At 35.3% G+C, this 21,147-nt stretch overlaps 1 protein-coding gene across 1 annotated transcript in view; it reads left to right on the plus strand.

Moving 5' to 3' along the window:
• The window catches only part of LOC108480266 (putative white-brown complex homolog protein 30), a 34,757-nt gene extending 15,058 nt beyond the window's left edge, over nt 1-19,699 (plus strand). The window contains exons 2-16 of the mRNA XM_017783197.2: nt 13,256-13,260; nt 13,363-13,509; nt 13,649-13,725; nt 14,028-14,300; nt 14,469-14,532; nt 14,607-14,753; nt 14,911-14,945; nt 15,472-15,545; nt 15,813-16,714; nt 17,170-17,466; nt 17,737-18,174; nt 18,421-18,569; nt 18,650-18,939; nt 19,022-19,155; nt 19,413-19,699. Coding sequence (XP_017638686.2) covers nt 13,256-13,260; nt 13,363-13,509; nt 13,649-13,725; nt 14,028-14,300; nt 14,469-14,532; nt 14,607-14,753; nt 14,911-14,945; nt 15,472-15,545; nt 15,813-16,714; nt 17,170-17,466; nt 17,737-18,174; nt 18,421-18,569; nt 18,650-18,939; nt 19,022-19,155; nt 19,413-19,560 — 3,180 coding nt within the window. The 3' untranslated portion in view covers nt 19,561-19,699. The remainder of the gene's footprint in view (nt 1-13,255; nt 13,261-13,362; nt 13,510-13,648; nt 13,726-14,027; nt 14,301-14,468; nt 14,533-14,606; nt 14,754-14,910; nt 14,946-15,471; nt 15,546-15,812; nt 16,715-17,169; nt 17,467-17,736; nt 18,175-18,420; nt 18,570-18,649; nt 18,940-19,021; nt 19,156-19,412) is intronic.
• The last annotated feature ends 1,448 nt before the right edge of the window (nt 19,700-21,147 follow it).

Here is a 21,147-nt window from a genome sequence, read left to right on the forward strand (position 1 = left end):
ATGGCCGAATGCTCCTTCTACACCATTTACCTTCACAAAGCATGAATTTCATCATCCAACTTACAAGCTTACAATGTCATGAAGTTTAACCTCATAGTATCTATCAAACTCTCACTCAAAATTGCTAAAAAGAATATTCAATAATCATTAATCCACCATCACATGCACCATTGCAAAGCTTCACTTTTAGCATGCAAATGATATCAACACAATCTCACCTTAGCCGAATATCATCTCCATGACATAGTAAGGATTTGAACCATGGCTAGTTAGAACTCAAGCTAACTACTAAAATATACATGAATCTCATGGCAAAACATCAAACTTACCTTAATAGTGACCTAGGATAGCCGAATGCTTCACTCCCTTCTTCCCTTTTTCCTTCAATTTTCGGCCAAAAGATGTTCAAGGATGGACACACACATTTCTTTTTCTTCTTTGTATTTTCTTCCTAGTTTTGGCTCAAAGAAAGGATGAACAAATTTTTTTTCTTTCTTTTCCTTCAACTCACGGCAATGGGGGGATTACACCTTCTCTCCCTTTTTTTTTTTTTCAATTCTTTATTCCTCACCTTGTTTAATTTTTCCTCCCATATTGCACCAACAAAACATGTCTATGACATGTTTTTCCCATCCTCCCTTGTCATGGTCGGCCACCACTTATAAAAGGGGGGTATTTGACATGCAAGACCATTGTTTTGCATGCATGCTTTAATTAGTCATCACACATTTCCCTATCCTACTTTCAAAGTTCACTACTAGGTCCTTTTTAGTGAAATTCACATTTATGACCCTAAATCAAATCATCAAAAATGTCACACACAAATTAACACATATCATAGGCATCAAAATGAATATTAAATTATTTTATGCCTCGGTTTTGTGGTCCTGAAACCACTTTCCGACTAGGGTCAATTTTGGGCTGTCACAGATTGGGTTGTGTACTTATGCAAGATGGCAAGGTGATAGCCTATGCTTCACGGTAATTGAAGCCTCACGAGAAGAATTACCCAACCTACGACCTAGAGCTTGCTGCCATTGTTTTTGCCTTGAAAATTTGAAGGCATTATTTGTATGGCGAGACTTGCCGTATATTCACGGACCACAAGAGTTTGAAATACTTGATGACTCAGAAAGAATTAAATTTGAGACAGCGGAAATGGTTAGAATTAATTAAAGATTATGATTTGATTATCGACTATCACCCGGGAAAGGCGAATCTGGTCGTTGATGCATTGAGTAGAAAATCCCTGTATGCCCTGAAAGCCATGGATACTCGTTTGACATTGCTTGATGATGGTTCAGTTTTGGCCGAGCTGGAGGCTAGGCCAACATTTCTGCAGGAAATTCATGATACTCAGCTTAATGATGATGACTTGCAAGCAAAAAGGGCTCAATGTGAGTTTAGTGTTGAGTCAGATTTCCGAATTAGTCCTAACGGATGTTTAATGATTAGAGATAGGGTTTGTATACCCAAAGACAATGAACTTATTCAGAAGATTTTGCAAGAAGCACATAACAGTTGTTTGTCAGTTCACCCAGGAAGTCCCAAGATGTACAACGATTTAAAGAAGATGTACTGGTGGAACGGTATGAAAAGAGATGTTTCTGAATTTGTATCGAAATGCCTAGTATGTCAGCAAGTTAAAGCTGAACACCAAGTGCCTTAAGGTCTGTTACAGCCTGTAATAGTTCCCAAATGGAAGTGGGACAAAGTTTTTGTGACAGGATTACCTTTGACTTCAAAAAAGAAAGATGCCATATGGGTTATAGTGGACAAACTGACAAAGTCAACTCATTTTATCCCAGTAAGGATAGATTATTCCCTTGATAAATTGGCCGATTTGTACATTTCTGAAATAGTAAGATTGCACGGAGTACCACTGTCGATTATTTCGGACAGAGACCCGAGGTTCACTTCGAGATTCTAGAAGAAGTTACAAGAAGCTTTAGGTACGAAGTTAAATTTTAGCACAGCTTTTCACCCTCAGACCGATGGTCAGTCTGAGCGGATGATTCATATTCTTGAGGACATATTGCGTTGTTGCATCCTTGAATTTCAGGGTGCCTACAATAATAGTTTCCAAACAAGTTTGAAGATGGCTTCTTATGTGGACTTGTATGGCAGGAAATGTTGAACTCCATTGTACTGGACAGAACTCAAGGAATATCAGATTCATGGAGTTGATCTGATTAAAGAAACCAAAGAAAAAGTTAAAGTGATTTGAGATTGTTTAAAAGTGGCATCAGATAGGCAAAAGCCTTATGCTGATCTGAGAAGAATGGAGATTGAGTTTCAAGTTGGAGATAGAGTATTCTTGAAAGTATCTCCATGGAAAAAGGTATTGAGATTTGGTCGGAAAGGTAAATTGAGTCCACGATTTATCGGACCATACGAGGTCACTGAAAGAGTTGGACCGTAAGCCTATCATTTGGCGTTGCCACCTAAATTGGAAAAGATTCATGACGTGTTCCATGTATCCATGTTAAGAAGATACCAATCAGACCCCTCTCATGTGATTTCACCGACTGAGATCGAAATTCGACCGGACATGACCTATGGAGAAGAACCGATTAAGGTATTGGCCCGCGAAGTTAAACAGTTGAGAAATAAAGATGTAGCTCTTGTAAAAGTTTTATGGCATCGACAAGGTGTTGAAGAAGCTACATGGGAGCCGGAAGAAACCATGAGAAGCCAATATCCGAATCTGTTTTCTGGTAAGACTTTCGAGGATGAAAGTCCCTAAGGGGGGAGAAATGTAACATCCTGAAATAGGGCCTAGTCAGAATAGTGGTTTTGGGACCACAAATCTGACATCAAAATATTTATTTTATGATTATTATGAGGCCTAGAATATGATTATATGCATGTGTTAAAGTTTCATGAAGAAATTCTAAGTATAAGATGTTCAATTGGAAATTAGGGACTGAATCGAATAAATTGCAAAACTTGGATTCTAGAAGCAATTTTATGAAATTGCTATAGATTATGAATTAGAAGGTCTTGGAGATCAATTTTCCCAAGTTTTAAATTTTTGGACAAAAATAGGCTTGCATGGATGAAATTTTAAAGAAAGGGCATAAGGGCATTTTGGTCATTAGGCATTTTAATGAAACAAAAAGGGAAAAAAAAAAGAAAAAATATACTAATCTTCTTCCCATAGCTGCCGAAATTTGGAGGACACCATAGCTAGGGTTTCTTCAATTTTCAAGCTCAATAGTAAGTGCTCCTAAGCCCCGTTTTTCATGTTCTTTCTATTTTTGAAATCTCAGTAGTTTGCTCTCTCCATTTCTACCCATATTTCATGCTAGGGTTCATGTTCAAAAATTTAACCATGCATGAGTTATTGGTATTTTGATGGATTATGGAAGAATATGAAAGATAAATGTATGTTAAACATCTTTTCCAAGTTGGTTTTCATGAGAAATCCTTATAGGGACTATTTTGCAAAAGATGTAAATCTGTGGTAGAAATGAGGAAAATAATGAAAAATGTGGGTTGCCATAAGAGAGAAAAATGTTCAGTTAGGCTTGGGTAAGATAAAAATTGCATGTTTTTCATTATACGAGCCTAGGGACTAAATCGTAAAGATGTGAAAGGTTAGGGGCAAAACGGTCATTTGGATTGGGGTAGGTATTAAACTTGAAATATATAATGTGGGGTATTAATGAATTAATTTTGCTGTTATAGACCCCGAGGGACAAATTCTGGAGGTCAATCGTGGTAAACGTAAGGTTTCGAAATAACCGAAACACAACATCGAAAAGAGTACCAGCAAAGTTCGGATAACTTAAAGTAAACCCTTGATATGCATAATTGTATGAATTATGAATGCTTGATGATTGTATTTGTTATTGGTATTAAATATCATAGAAATGCATATTGATGATAACATGTGAAAAATATCTCGGTTGACGTTGACAAAGGGAATTCGATGCATAAACCCTCATTGAAAAGGTAAACTAAGATCCTGCATGTGTTGTAGTAAGGATTTAGCCCGGACGAGTAATCTGGGATCTCAGGTATGAAAAGGAATCTAGCCCGGACGGGTGTTCCTTGAATGATCAAGCCTCCTGAAGAATATGTGTGCATGATGGATTCAGCCCGGACGGGTAATCCGATTAAGGTCTGAATTTAGCCTCGATTGGTAATTTAGATCCGAGCTCGTTAAGGGTGTTTGTTCCTATAAGGGATTTAGCCTGGACTGGTAATCTTGACATCACCTTATGAATTCATATAATGGGGATTTAGCTTGGACTGGTAATCCTGCCATATGATGTGAGGTTCGTGGGAGTGCATAGATAGAATAATCATTCGTATGAATTGACGGATATTGGGTATTCCATCGAGGTTTCCTAGAAACTCAACGAGATTAACATGGGATATACATATATGAATGAAATGTTGAATGATGAGCTCATCTAGTTAATTTACATAATACATGATCATATGACTAACTCATTGATTGAGTGCATATGAAAGGAAATCATTTCATAATGGATGATTTCATGAAATAAGTATGGATGTTTGCTAATTACTCGGTAAGTTTACTTTCTGGTTATTCGAGCTTACAAAGCATGAAAATGCTTACCCCTCTCTTTTTCCTTGTCTTATAGAGCTTAAGGACTCATAAGGATTGGAAGACAATTGAGGAGTGGACACACTATCAACTAAACAAGCTTTGGTATAAAGACTCAGTTTATTTTGTTTAATGGTATGTATAGTATTTTTGAGTATTTTGTTATATGTTTCATTTGATTTGCCCAGTAAAGGCATATAAAAATATGTTTATCTCTTTGTATATGGCCATGAAAATTGGCTTAATTTAAAAAAGCTATGTCCTACGATTTTATGCATGGTTTTAATTACGAAGGATTGGTTGCTATCAATTGGCAATGAATCACATGAATGAGCCAATTTCAGATGGATTAAAGTAATATGGGAACCCATGACACTAAATAGGAAATAACCATTTATGTATGAAACCAATGATATGAGGTTTCCGTACAACTATTTTCATTAAGATTATTTACAAGTATATAATCATGCTTCTTCTCAAACTTGGTAACCATTAGGCACAAGTAGTATAAAGGGGTGACTAAAGGCTTGGAAAATAGCTTAATAAATTCCACATGGTTGGACACACGGGCGTATGTCTAGGCCGTGTGTGACACACGGTTCCCTCCGATAGGCGTCTGCTATGGCCGTGTGTCCCCTGCACTTAAAACTTTAGCTCAAAGTTGTACACGGGTAGGCCACACGGGCGTGCGCCATGGCCGTGTTAAAATGAAAGTTTCGTCCACAGGTAGGTAGCACGGGCGTGTTCCATGGCCATGTTGATAAGTCAGTGTTGCCCACGGTTGAAGGGCATGGGCGTGCCCCAAGATACACGGGCATGTGAGTCTACATGATCCACCTACATGGGCGTGTGTCCCTTTTAGTTAAGGAAAATTTTCTGAGGAGCCCAAGGCTAATCGAATGTGCCCGTATTTGTCCCGCATTGCCTTCCGATATGTTATAGGTCTCGAAGGCCTATACAGGGGACGAGATGTTCATGATTGAAAAGTTTTAAATTCAAATGGAATTTTCTGGCCCGAGTTAGTATACTGAAAGTGTAAAGTTTTGATAATACCTCGAGCCCTATCCTAGTGTTGGATATGGGTTAGGGGTGTTACATGACGTTTTCGAGGCATCATACACGTTTTACTTATTCTCACATTATATCGATTCTAGGCATACCAAATCTCATTTATTTGACCAAGTCAAATACTTTACCACTTATTCTCTTATACCATGATCATCAACTTATCCATCCAGTATTCACGTTCAAGGCATTATTATCTTACTTGCCCTATTATACATTAACCATGGTCATGACCACTTCGAATGGTCATGAAGCATTCATCACACATGCATGTCACAATACCAATTAAGCATTGCCAACCATCATGCTTATATCATTTCATCACAAACATTATAACATAGCATGGATAGATAGATTTACAAACCATACTCAATATGAGCCACACCCTATGGCCATATACAAATAAATCAAAATAAGACAATACGGTTGGCCAAATCATAGGGTACATATCATAAAAACTAATCCCTATACATGCCACTCACTTGAAACTTCTCAACCTATGTATCAATATCCCAAGGTGATAGCTTAGTAGTGTGATGTTGCCTCCGACATTCTCCAACCTCGATCTGACCTGACAATACTAAAAGAAATGGAAAGGAGGGAGTAAGCTTTACACTTAGTAAGCTCGCATGAAAATAATAAGGAAGGAATTAATATGCTATTTCAATTTCTCTTTATTTATTCAAAATCTAGTCAAGCTGTTTTCTTGAGTCACAGTCACTAGATCATTTATATCTGGAGCTACGGAACTCCAAATTAAGATCTATTAATTTTTCCCGAAACTAGACTCATATTCTTATTACCATAAAATTTTAAGAATTTTTTGTCTAGCCAATAAGTACAATTTATTCTTTAAAGTTACCCCCGTTCCGCTGTCTAGCAGTTCCGACCTCTCTTCACTACGAATTAATTATCTCATAGTACGGGACTCGGATATTGCTCCTATATATTTACCTTGAAAATGGACTCATTAAATATTTTAATCATATAATTTATAACTCATAATAATTTTTTTATAATTTTTAATGATTTTCCAAATTTAAGAAAAGGGAGTCCGAGATCACTCTAACCCTATTTCACAAAAATTCAAATATCTCATAATAGGAGATTCCTTTTCTTACACCGTTTCCTTTATAAGAAACTACACTCGATAATCTTTAATTCCATGTTTTATTCAGCCTTTAATTTAGTTTCTAAAATTTTTGAGGGATTTTCAAAACTGGACCACTGCTATTGTCCTAATCTATTTTAGTGCAACATAATGATGACTATCACAAATTTGTCATAGAAATTATTCTTATATGTATCATTCATTTAATTGCATTCTTACCACAAGTCCATTTTATTTCACATGTAAAATACATGCTCAAGGGTTTCGAGTACGTACCTGTGCTATCTCTTGCACAACCACTCATCCAAACAAGACAATCATATGCATCATACTAGTATCAACGAAACATAGATGAGTTTATCATTTCAGGTATTTCCATTCCATTTCTCATATTAATCCCATTGAATTTATAAAAATTTCGATGGATATCCTATTTACCGTCAAATCATGCAAGTGATCATTATCAAGTATGCACTCCCGCGAACCTCGCTCTTACGACGGGATTACCAGTCCAGGCTATATCCACCGTAATGTAAACTCACAGAGCAATGTCGGGATCATCAGTCCAGGCTAAATCTCTTACAATGACATGTACTCTAATGAGCTCAAATCTGAATTACCAGTCCAGGCTAAATTTAGACCCTAATCGAATTACCCGTCCGGGCTAAATCTAGTTCAGCACACTTATTCTTCGAGAGGCTCGATCAATAAAGGAACACCCGCCCGGGCTATATCTTTTCTACCGTTAATTCATTTTCGAGAAACCCATCGGTTATCCTTTTTATTCAACCGAGATTTTCTCTTTTGATCAAGTATATCAATATGCATAGATGACCATGCAATGTACATTCAAATCAACACATTTCATTCTAATCAACACATTTTCATTTTTATTTGAGCATAAATCCATAAAATCAAAATAACATGTCACCTTGTTTCTATATAAACTTACTCACTTCATTTAAAATATCATATTCCATCAAATTTCCATTTACATCAAATTCAATACAATCATAGCAAGATATATTTCGTGTATAACAATAATAACATGAATAATAGGCTTATTAAATCACGTGAACTTACCTCGAATACAAAAATAGCAAAGTTACCATTTTAATCAATCACCTTGTATTTTCTCAATTTAAGCCCAAATCTCGATTTCCTTGATCTATCATTTCAAATATAGCCTATTTAGGACTCACATTTTTCACATTGACCCAAAAATCATATTTTGGAAAATTTACAATTTTTCCCTAAACTTTCACATATTTTCAATTTAGTCCTTAGGCTCGTCAAAAGAAATATGTTCAATTTCTTGATTACCCAAGCCTAGCCGAAACATAATCAAGCTTATCGCAGCCACATTTCTCATTAAAATAGATTTTTAGTTACCTATTTTACACCTTTTTCAACTTAGTCCTTATTAGGTTTTTTCATGAAAAATCACTTAGTAAAAGGTGTTAAATATACTCCAATCTTTCATATTCTACCATTAGAAATCAAAATACTAGCATTTCATACATGGGTCAATTTTTAAACATGAACCCTAGCTCAAAATAATGGTAGAAATGAGTAAAGCATGTTACCGGGATTTCAAAAATACATAGAACGTTAAAAATGGGGCTGGGGATCACTTATTATTGAGCTTGAAAGCTTGGAAACCCTATCCATGGCTTCCCTCTTGATTCACATGGCCATGGGAGGAACATTTGGCTTTTAATTTTTTTCTTTTAATTCATTTACCCCTAAATGACCAAAATGTCATTTTTACCATTCTTTCAAATTTTACCCTTCCAAGCCCATTTTTGTCCAAATTTTTAGAACTTGATCAAATTACTCTTTAAGGACCTCTAATTAATAGTCTAATTCAATTTCATGCAAATTTCTTCTAGAAAACAAGTTTTACAAATTATTCAATTTAGTCCTTAAAGTCTAATTAACCACATTTCGCATAAAATTTCTTCATGAAATTTTCACACAAGCATAGAGACATATCATAGACCTTATAATAATCATAAAATAATTATTACCATATTAGATTTGTGGTCTCAAAACCATTTTTCTGACTAGGCCCTAATTTAGAATGTTACAAAATCTATCATGTACTATACATTTTTGACCATACAAACCCTAAACCCTAAACTTATTTATTTAGAAAAAAAGGACTCATAATCTACTATTAAACATCAAGAACCATACAAAAACATTCATGGCATAACTCTCAACCTTTAATAGTTTTACAAATTGACCTCTGGCCTAGCTAGTTTAAGCTAAAACGATCTAGAAAACATAAAAATCATTAAAAACGGGGCTTAAAAACTCATCATGCAAGCAAAGGAACTTGATCGTATGCCCTAGCTGAGGTTCAATTGTACAAATTGGTAAAATTGCCACATAAATTCTCACTATTTTGATTATGTTCCAAATTAATTCTTTCTCTAAAATTAGGGGCTTCTAGAACACTTTTTCAAAAATTGACTTGACAACTAAGATGCCATAGTCGAAAAAATAATCGAGTACCAACCTTACGAAATTTTGAGCTCATATAGTCCAAAATTCTTAAAATACCCAAAAACTTCTAGGCCCTATTTTGGGGTGTTACAAAGTGATTTAGGTTTAAACAATTGTAGGTATTGACTGATTTCTATTTTCAAGTTACTTACATAGATACTAAGGGCATAGCTCTCTGGAAGATGTAACTGATTCAATAAGCTCACAAAGACATCATGATATTAATCAAATATACCTTGTTGTTTTAGTGCAACGATCTCTGTCATTAGATCCAAAAATGAACTTGAGCTAAACAATTCTTGTAAGCCTCTGGCATAAGCATCCCATGTAAGCCCATGAAGTCTCTCGTGGCTTTGAGCAAAAATAGGGTGCCTATCAAGGGCTTTACCTTCTAGGTGGAAGCATCAAATTCACACCTTGGGCTGATCCATCACTCCTTTAGCCTCGAAATAGTACTCTAGTTTAGACCAACACCCCCTAAAGTTGGTTCCCGCAAAGTGATGACAGTCGAGCTTGAAAGGTTTGGGAAACACTTTGATGTTGCCAACTTGTGTTGAAGCTCCTACATAGGTCAAATTTTCCATCATGGGAACCATCAATGGTTCTTTGGGAGGAAATCCTAAATGAAGAGTGCCCAAAATTCATTTCCCTTTTCTAAATCCAAATCTAGGAACTGTTACACCATATGGTTGGCCTTAATATTTTTCAAACAAAAAATCCAACTCATTAGTGATTTCACCTTTGAACTCCTCATATAGCCCCTTAAAATGTGAATCAAACCTGCGTTCCAACTAGGAAAATTCAGTCTGCAACTGTGAAACTTCTTTTTAGAGATTACATATCTCGTTTTCGAGATACATGGTGATGTCGTCACTGGCCATAAAGAATCAAAAGCTTTGATACCTTTGATGCGTGTAACACCCCTAACCTGTATCCGTTGCTGGATTAGGGATAAGAGGTATTATCGGACATATCAGAGCATTTTGCGACCACTTCACAATCATAAATTATACATCGTCGTGTCATAGTCAAATATCATTATAAAGTCCCCTTCTTAGGTCAACGAGACCTTAAACATGCATTAGGAATAAGTCGGGACTAAACCGGACACATACAAAATTTTTACGAAACTTTGAAAATTTTTCGTCAAACAGGGGCACACGCCTATGTGGCTAGGCCGTGTACATCACACGGTCGTGCCTTAGACCATGTCTTAGCCTGTGTGCAACACTGACTTGGGTCATACCGCTATCACACGCCCTTGTGTTTGGCCCATGTGCAAGTCTGACTTGATTCGAAACTAAACATTTAAGGACACGGTCGAGACACACGTCCGTGTGCTCAACCATGTAGGCAATTATAGGCCATTTGTAAGGCTAATTTGCCACCCAATAGGGTCCTCTCTACAAGTCCAAAATCAAGCATCATATATACAACATTTCAACAAAATTCAACTCCAAACATGCATCAATCAATCCATAATATCATCATCAAATTTCATGTTCATTCTCTATACCAAAACATACCAAAATCACATGCCAAATTCATTCATTCATACATGATCTACATCTCAAAATTATCATATCAATCTCATATCATGATTATACCAAACCCATAACTAAATCATGAAACATACTTCCCAAAATGAGCTTAATACCTAACCGAATATGCACAATATTAGCATCATGATTAAGCCATTTTTGCATGGCTATATAAAAAATACTCAAATCAAAATGAACCAATTCAAAACTAGCCTATACATGCCACATAACCAAAACTCAGAACTTTTATTTACCGAAGCGATAACCGGATAGTGTGATGACGTCTCCTACAACTTCCAACCCGAGTAAGTCTCTAAAACTCTATAGACATAGGAAAAACACACAGAGTAAGCTTTGAAAGCTTAGTAAGCCATAAGCAAATAAATCATTTCAATGATATTTTTAAACCAATATCACTAAATCGAATTTAACAAATCTCAATCACATATACATTCATTGTACTCGTAAATTCATATAACCACATTAAATAACTCCACTTATCTTATTTATAAATGAACGTATAACCATGCTTCAAATTCGAATAACAACCGTTAGCTCAATCATATAAATCAAGCTCGCACATATTCATTACATCGCCAACCAAACCATGGTCATTTATTACAAATCATACATAAAGTTATATCAACTTCTTTATAAACACTTCCAAACTCGAACATCCATAATTCCCTTATTCACATAAACCAAATTCACATACATGAATCATATAGCTAGCCAAGATCAACTTTATTTTACTAATTATATATTACATACAAAGCATACGCCAACTCAACCATTTTAATTCCATTATCTGTTCAAGTTTTTGAACCAAGCAATCATACATCAAATCTATGTTTCATGTTTCATAAATCTCATATCCGAAACATAGGACCACAATTTCATATAACGAGCGTATATAACACATCATTCATTTATATACATTCATATCATTCGTTGTCATATATTTCACATATGATCATATGGGTTAGGGGTGTTAAATTAGCCGTTAGTGATAGCTGGTTACAATATGCACTATTTCATTTAAATGGAATAGGACCAAAACACAACGTTCTTGTTGCCCCCACACTTCCCAATAGGCACTATTTATTCTTAATAAAAAAAACCATTAAAATACTGTGTTTCTAGTAAAACTAAAATAGAAACATACATAGAAATTCAAAGGAATTTGGCCGTTGGTAAACAACCCGTATCACCTTGTTCACTAGATCATCAAACCTAACCATTCAATTCACCTCTCTTTCAATTTACTTTTTTTTATTTCACTTTTCAATTAAAAAAAGAAATCACCAAATATAAGAGTCATCTGCTACTAATCCCTTTCATACAAATCAACACGATTGAGTTCTTTGTCTCCTTGTTCTCTCTCTCATAAGCCCAAGAAAAAACACAATAAATTCATCAAAATATTAGAAAAATAATAAATTATGAGTTTTTCTCTTAAAAATTATAGGTTCAAAATTTCAGATTTAAGATAGAAAATTGAAATTTGATACGAAGAAATAGATAATATTTTTCAATGAGTGATGTTTTATGAAGAAATTAAAGTTACTTAATAAACTTGAAAGGTTTCTTTATTATTTTATTTTATCTTTAAAATCAAAACTACTATAATTATTTTCATATCCTTAATTTGACCTTTTAATTTATTCCTTGACAATAATGTGAATTGGCAGTTTAAAATTGGTTTACATATAAAAAATGTCATATTTTAACTTGTTAGTGGGAGATAACACATTAGATAGTTGGAAATAATAAAATCAACCATTTTAAAATTAGAGGTACCACAAATATGTGATTATCCTCTTTCTTCTTCTTTTTCTTATTATTATTAGTTTTTATTAATATTAGTCTTGAGTTGAATCAATTTCTCCAGAGTTTTTGTGACAGGAAATAATAAAAAAATTCATAGAAATTGGGTTAAACACATTAAATGTTTAACATAAGTCGTAAATGAAATGTTATGGCATTTTAGGAGTGTTAGTTATTTGACGTGCGGTGCAAGCACCGAAACATAACGGTAGAGCATAGTTTTCACCTTCAAAGTAGCCACCCATTTCTCCCCGCCATTTCTTTCATTCCCAAAACCAAGGGCCTCCTTTCAAACGCAAACACACATTCACTCCACCCTTTCGAGCAAAATTCTATTGTTTTCTCTCAAGGGTCTAACTCTAAAGCTATCCAAATCTTCCCCTGCTTGTTGTCAATCTTCATTTTTGGTCTGCATATTTTCAACCACCCTATTTCAGACTTCCCTATTTATTATTATTTTCTTTTGTTTTGTTTTTTGGTCCATGAATGTTCATGGTCTTGTTTGAAACAAGTATAAAAACTCAAGACCGTGATGTTTTAAAAGACATTTTACCTTTGACAATGCCATGGTTCATTCACGGAATTCAATTATAGTTAGTTGTTTTATGTTTTGTATTATAGGATTTGTGATTTGTAGAGCTTCGCCTGTTGATCAATATGAGAGGAGTTATTAGATCCCATTTTTTGCTTTTTCTTCTTGTTTTTTTAAGTTCCTTTCCTTCTTCAAGGTCTTTGGATGGGGATGATTACAGTGAAACACAAAACCCTGCCGTCCTCCCTGGCGTAACGGACCTCATCCACAAACGGCTTTCGAATCTTACTACATTGTTAATCAAAGATATCGGTAGTGATTTAAGCTTCTGCATAAAGAATGCGTATGTATTTCGCAAATTTTCTTCTCTTCTGTCTCTGTATCATGCATGTCACCGTTCTACTTTACCCCAAAAAACACCTTTTATAATATATATATATATATATATATATATGTTTAGTGCATCTCTTATTTCTTCTCAGGCAAGAGGATTTAGATGGAGCATTTAATTTTTCAAAAAATATGGATTTTGTGACTAATTGTATCAAGAAAACAAAAGGTATGAAAAGCTTTAGCCTATTGAAATGCTATATTTAATTGAACTTGTTGACATTATGATGATCCAGATGTCTGATTTTATGTCTGCTAAAAATATTGTAAAAATTACCATGGTTCAAGTATCTTTTTCAACACCATGCGTTTTGCAGGCATAAAAAAGGTAAAAAATTGGCCATAAACTAATTAGGCTGATAGATATAGTTACCATGATTCAAGTTTTCTGTTGAAAGTTACTTTTCCATCTTTGCAATGTATTGTCATATCCTTCACCTATGGAGCTTACGATGAATTAAAATTTAACAGGAGATGTCACCCTGAGACTATGTACAGCAGCAGAGATAAAATTTTATTTCGATAGTTTATTTTCAAAGGGGGCCAAAACTGGTTACGTAAAAGTTAACAAGAACTGCAATTTGAAATCTTGGGTCTCTGGATGTGAGCCAGGATGGGGTTGTTTTGCTGACGGGGGGCAACAGATTGATCTAAAAAATACCAGTTACATGCCTTCCAGGACTCAAGATTGTCAACCTTGTTGTGAAGGATTCTTTTGCCCTAGGGGTCTTGCTTGCATGATACGTAAGTACTTTACACAACTGTTTGATAACAATTTCAAAAGAGAATGGTAGTTTCTGATGAAGCGAATAATGACCGATGAAAATTTCAGAAAACTGGAATTATTTGTTGATAGAAGTGGAACTGAATGAAGAACATTCATTGTCTTTTTCATGTTCATGCAAAATGAAGCATGCCCTTTAGGTTCTTATTGTCCGCTTGCAACGCTGAATAAAACAACCGGAGTTTGTGACCCGTAAGTTCGTGTTTCTTTTCTTCTGCTCTCACATCGTGTACTGTAGGCATTAAATCGGTTAAGAAAATTTGCAGGTATAATTACCAAATTCCTCCTGGAAAGCCAAATCACAGTTGCGGCACTGCGGATATTTGGGCTGATGTTGGAAGTAGTAGTGAGATTTTCTGTTCAGCAGGATCATACTGCCCTAATACCCTTAATAAAATTACTTGCAGTAAGGGGTATATTTTTATCCCTGAACTCATAGCATCAATAAAGTTATTTGTTTGCAGAACCTGCATTCTGTATCAAGATAACATACATAATTTGATGATATTCTGAAAATACTCTATTCTTGGAGTTTATGTTTGCTAATAAGTTCTTTTGATTCAATTTTAGGCATTACTGCAGAAAGGGTTCCACTTCCCAAATTTGTAAGTTCTTTTTTCTCTTTTCATCCGGTAGACTTACTGGAAATTTGCTTTGAAACCCAATTTGTTCACCTTGTTTTTCCTTTTTTGCAAAACTCACAATGTCTATATTTTAGAGCTAGAGAACATGAAAGGGTTAACAATGAATTTTATCCACTTGATGAAATTCACCAAATTTATAATCAATCGGCTAGATGAACCAGTTTGATCAGTTTCTGTGTATTACATCCAATGTGTGCAAAAGGTATCCATGCAACCTACATGAAAATATCGAAAGTTGTTTGTGTATGCATTCATTTAGTGAAAGTGCCTCAAAAGTATATCTTTTGAATCACCTGAGGAAGATTTAAAGAGCCCCAGAATTTATTTGCAACTCCATAGCATTTTATTTTACGAACCTTCCTTGTTCCTGGCCTCAGGGTTTCTAACTTATCATTGATGCATACAGCAAAGTTTGGTCAATGCTTTTAGTTCATTCAAAAAGAATGGATATCCATTTTCATGAGATTTTTATGTGAACACTTTGCAGCTTGCTTCAAATTAACTACTTGCAATCCAAATACTTCGAACCAAAATATTCACGGTTATGGAGTCATGCTCTTTGTAAGTGGTTTCTAACTAGTCATTGATTGCTGTTCTTAAGCTGGTTATGTGTCTTATTAATGGTGATATATAGGGCTGTTAATCAGCCATGCCTGTCATAACTCTTTGAAGAATTCCTCATGAAGCTAATCTCCATGAAGGATTTCTTTTGCATGCTCATGCAGAATTAGATTGTGTTTCCTTTTTCTCTGGAATCTGATCTGTTTTAGCTTTGTTGTTGCTCCGAATTCAACGAGTTGACTTTTTTACTTTCTCTTGCATAAGTAGGTTGGACTGAGTCTCCTGCTGCTCATTATTTATAATTTCTCTGATCAAGTTATTAGTACTAAAGAAAGAAGACAGGCTAAATCCCGAGAAGCAGCAGCAAAGCATGCGCGTGAAACTGCGCAAGCACGGGAAAGGTGGAAAGCAGCAAAAGATATTGCTAAGAAAGGGGGTTGGCAGGCACAGCTTTCAAAGACATTTTCTCGAGCTAAATCGCAAAGGAAAACTGAACAGCAGAAGGCATCAGGTGTAGGTAAATCTACTGAAGCTCCGGTACCACCACCGCCAAAGGTAGCCGAGCAAACCTCCAAAGGTTCAAAGGAGAAGAAAAAGGAACCAGGTGACCTCACAAAGATGTTGCATTCCCTTGAAGATGATCCCAAGAGTAATGAGGGTTTTGATTTGAATATTGGAGGGAAAAATGTGAAAAAACAAGCACCAAAGGGTAAACAATTGCATACTCAGAGTCAAATTTTCAAGTATGCCTATGGTCAAATTGAGAAGGAAAAAGCACAACAGAACAAGAACTTGACTTTCTCCGGAATAATTTCAATGGCTACTGATAACGATATCAGGACCAGGCCTATGATTGAGATTTATTTCAAGGATCTAACGCTCACTTTGAAGGGGAAAAACAAAAATTTACTCAGGTCTGTCACTGGGAAACTCATGCCAGGTCGTGTATCCGCAGTTATGGGCCCATCAGGAGCCGGGAAAACTACATTTCTCTCTGCTTTGACAGGGAAAACTGCTGCTGGATGCAGTGTTACAGGTTTGATTCTTGTAAATGGAAAAAACGAACCTATCCAAGCATATAGGAAAATTATTGGATATGTGCCTCAAGATGACATAGTGCATGGAAACTTGACAGTAGAGGAGAACCTTCGGTTCAGTGCGAGATGCCGGTATGTGGTTTCAAACATGTGATATAAATTAACAGTTTTCATCATCTCATCATTTTATACAAAACAGCTCAAATTTAAACAGGATATCTTTCTGTAACTGGTTGATCATTGAATTCAAATATGCCTAACGTTTAATGTTATTTTAGAAACCTTTCCTCAATTATAATCACTAGTTCAGTGGTCTTACCTGTGTTGATATTAGTTGGAATGTTAGACTTGAGGCAGTCATGGTAGACTAATTTGTGAAAATCAGGAAGAATTTTTATGAAAGCATGATATCTATCACCTTTGTAGCTCAAGAAACGTGGTGCACTTCCAACGCACTACTCCGCTAATGGTGAAGTTGTTAAGGAGCATCCATGTAGAACATAATTTATTGTCTCTATGTTGAATAATTTGAATCCTATAAGTTTCATTCTTACTATATCATTTTTGTGGATTCCATAACACTGAAGATTATCTGCGGACCTGGCAAAACCCGATAAAGTTTTGGTTATCGAAAGGGTTATTGAGTCCTTGGGTCTACAAGCAGTGAGGGATTCACTTGTAGGAACAGTGGAGAAACGAGGGATCTCTGGAGGCCAAAGAAAACGTGTAAATGTTGGACTAGAGATGGTTATGGAACCTTCTCTATTGATCTTGGATGAGCCTACTACTGGTTTAGACAGTTCTTCATCACAGTTACTCCTTCGAGCACTTAGACGTGAAGCTCTTGAAGGGGTAAACATCTGCATGGTACTTCACCAACCAAGGTATATTTTTTTCTAAACCCAAAAATAAGAGACAAGATAGGTTTTTTATTGGCTGAATCATTGCAAGCCAGGTCCAGAAGGTGCTTATTTGAGTTGATTTTTCTCGTTAGTTACTTCTGCTTGTACAGCAATTTGATTATTTATGATAAGATAGTCCGTATGGTTCTTATATATAAATATAAAAGCTTAAAAGGCTGAAATTACATCAAGAAATGGCTGCGTTTTGGTTTTTCAATTTGTGAAGGTAATCATTAGCTTCTTGTGATTCAGCTATACTTTGTTCAAGATGTTTGATGATTTAATCCTTCTAGCCAAAGGTGGTCTGGTTGCATATCTTGGACCTGTGAAGAAAGTTGAAGAATACTTTTCCAGCATAGGGATCAATGTGCCCGACCGTGTTAATCCTCCGGACCACTTAATCGACATTCTGGAAGGGATTGAGAAGCCGGCTACAGTGACTCGTGAACAACTTCCTGTCCGATGGATGCTACACAATGGCTACCCAGTACCCCTAGATATGCTTGATTTGGCTGAAGGACTTTCAACACCCTCTGGTTCAAATCCAAATAATTCTGGCGGCGCTGCTGGGGGACAAGCATTTGCTGGAGACCTGCCTGATGATTCAAAGACTAATGTCTCGAAATCTAAAGATCTATCCAACAGACGAACACCGGGTATACTTCGCCAGTACAGATACTTTCTTGGCAGGTATAATAAGCCAATAGCAGTATTCCGATCATATGAATATTTGGTTCATTTTACAGCCTAATCTACCACTAGTAGGACCAGTTTTTGTCAACTGTTTAAGACACCTTAAGATGATCTAATCTCTGGTTGCCTAACCTTGTTCCATAACAACATATGAATGTTTGTTTTGGACCAAACACCTCCTAGTCAAAAACTGGACTCATTGTACATTAAACCTTGATGATTTACCATATGTCAAAATTTCAGGATTCTTAAACAGCGACTAAGAGAAGGTCAGATGCAAGCTGTCGATTTAATGATCCTACTTCTTGCGGGAGCCTGCTTAGGGACTCTTGCGAAAGTGACAGATGAAACACTGGATAACGCTGGCTACACATTTTCAGTCATTGCAGTTTGTAAGTTGAAACAAAAATGCTTGGCCTAAAATGGTCATGTTGCCATTATGTTTATAACTTAAAATCTCCTTCATTCGCAGCACTATTATCGATGATCGCTGCATTGAGAACGTATTCGCTAGATAAATTACAATACAAAAGGGAGACTGAATCCGGGATCAGCAGTCTAGCTCATTTCCTATCGAAAGACACAATTGATTTGTTCAACATCATCATCAAACCAGTGGCATATTTATCAATGTTCTATTTCTTCAACAATCCAAGATCAAGCTTTCAAGATAACTACGTTATATTGATGGCACTTGTTTACTGTGTCACTGGTATGGCTTACGTATTAGCCATTTCCTTTGCACCTAGTCTTGCCCAATTGGTATGTTCTAAAAAGCTTTTATCATTTCATGAACCCATGACTTTTTTTCTAGATGAAGAGCTTAATAATTTTGTTGTTTCAGTGGGCAGTGCTTGTTCCCGTTGTTTTGACTCTCGTTGCAAACAAGGGAAAAGATAGTATGATTCAGAAATATTTTGGCAAATTTTGCTACACAAAGTGGGCTTTGGAAGCTTTTGTCATTGCAAATGCTGAAAAGTTAGTAATATTTTTTCTTTCTTCTACTACTGCGATTTATATATGAGAGTATGATCTTAAAACAACTTAAAAAGAAAATTGAATATACATATATGCCACTCATATCATATCATGATTGTGAAAATATCATGTTTCAGGAATCTCCAAATATATATATATAAATACTGATATCAGAAAGATACTCATGTTGTTGGGTATAATTAGAGAGGCATAAACATACCATGCTTGAGCTTCCTCAAAGTGTTGATATTGTTCAGGTACTCTGGAGTTTGGCTATTAACTCGTTGCAAATCATTGGAATCTGGCGGTTATAATCTCCATGACTGGAAACTTTGCTTAATCATCCTTATTGTCAATGGCGTTATCGCTCGCATTCTAGCTTTCATTATACTTGTAACGAGATGAGTTTGGAGAAGAATTCAATTTCTCTGTTTTGCTTTTTTTTTTTTTGTATAAAAAGAAACTCACCATCGAACAGGAAAGAAAAGAAAAGAAAGAAAATTCATGGCTAAATGTTTAGAACTCTGTACGCATGATTTTGTGTTGTATTTGTTTTTTTTTTTTTAATTTTGATATATTAATTATTCATTTTCATAATATAAAATTTTAATGTACGACATATTTTTGTTTTATATTATTTTTATACTGTTAATTGCATTAACACCAAACATCTCAAAGATGGTTCAAATTTTAGATTGATGTTTAAACTTCAAAACACTCTAATTAAGTTATCAATTGTATCAATCGGGTTTTTTTGTTAACCTAGTAATCGATTTAGGTGCTAAATGTTAATTTAAATATAATGTGGGGTTATTTAAATAATGTAAATCAATTTGTAAACAAGTTTGTACTTACTTTATAGATAATTTTGTAACACCCGGATTCTAGAGATCCTAGAAACTTGAAATAATTGGAAGATTAAATCGAAAGAAACTGCAAATTGGCAAACTTTATTGGAAGAAACGAGAAAGCAAGAAATTAAATTGGACATGGTTGACGACCAAACTTGGTTCGGTTAGAATGGAACCAAGTGATTCCTTAGTGGGAGACATAATAATTAGCAATGGATGGATCTCATAAGGTTGAAAATAGTACGAGAAGGGTTATAAATAGCTAGAAAACAACTTTCCAGAGATGGTTTTCTACCTGACTTTGTTTCATTTTCTCTTCTTCACCTTCTTCGGTTTATTTGAAGAAGTGGAGGCCGTGTGATCCCTGTAGTATGAAAATTTTTATTTTTTCTATAAAATTCTAAATGTTTCCAATTTAGTCCCGAATCGTTTCTAAAGTGTTTCTAAGGCCTTGAGGGCTTGAAATAGGGATGATATACATGTGTTTGAATGAGTTTAGATATGATTCATGAAATGTATGTGATTGAATGTTTTAAGTAATGTTTTTACAGTAATGCTTTGTAACCCTATTTCGGTGACAGATATGGGTTAGGGTGTTACATTTAGTGGTATTAGAGCTACAATTTAGTCAATTCTCGGACTGAGCGTAGTGTGTACAAGTCTAGAAGTATATGCCATTATATAACCAGTGATAGTGTGATAACTCTTGACATGTTTTGAACTATGCTTTCATATAGAAATGACATCCAACCAAGTTGACTCCGATGAAGTTGAAAGGAATGCGCAAGCCTCCGTACACGAAGTAGTGTCGAGTGGCACTAGGCCCGTTTGAAACACAAAAAATATACACACTTTTTTATGCCCTTTTTAACTTAAATTCATGCAGTTTCGGTAAAGTTCTTGTCGAAAAATATATAATTATTATAAAATAATTTTTTTCACCCAAATTATGAACATGTTGAATTTTAATTAATTTTATATCAAATTTTGATTAATTTGATTATTTTTGACAGATTTGCACAAAGGGCAAAAAACGGCTCAGCAGACACTGCTAGAAGCACAAAACCTAGAAGCAATTTTGAAGTATTAAGGCGAATTAATTTTTTCAGCCTAAGACGGTCCAAATTATCTGTATTAATTC

Source organism: Gossypium arboreum, chromosome 1 (assembly GCF_025698485.1).
Source record: "Gossypium arboreum isolate Shixiya-1 chromosome 1, ASM2569848v2, whole genome shotgun sequence".
Classification (NCBI taxonomy): domain Eukaryota; kingdom Viridiplantae; phylum Streptophyta; class Magnoliopsida; order Malvales; family Malvaceae; genus Gossypium; species Gossypium arboreum.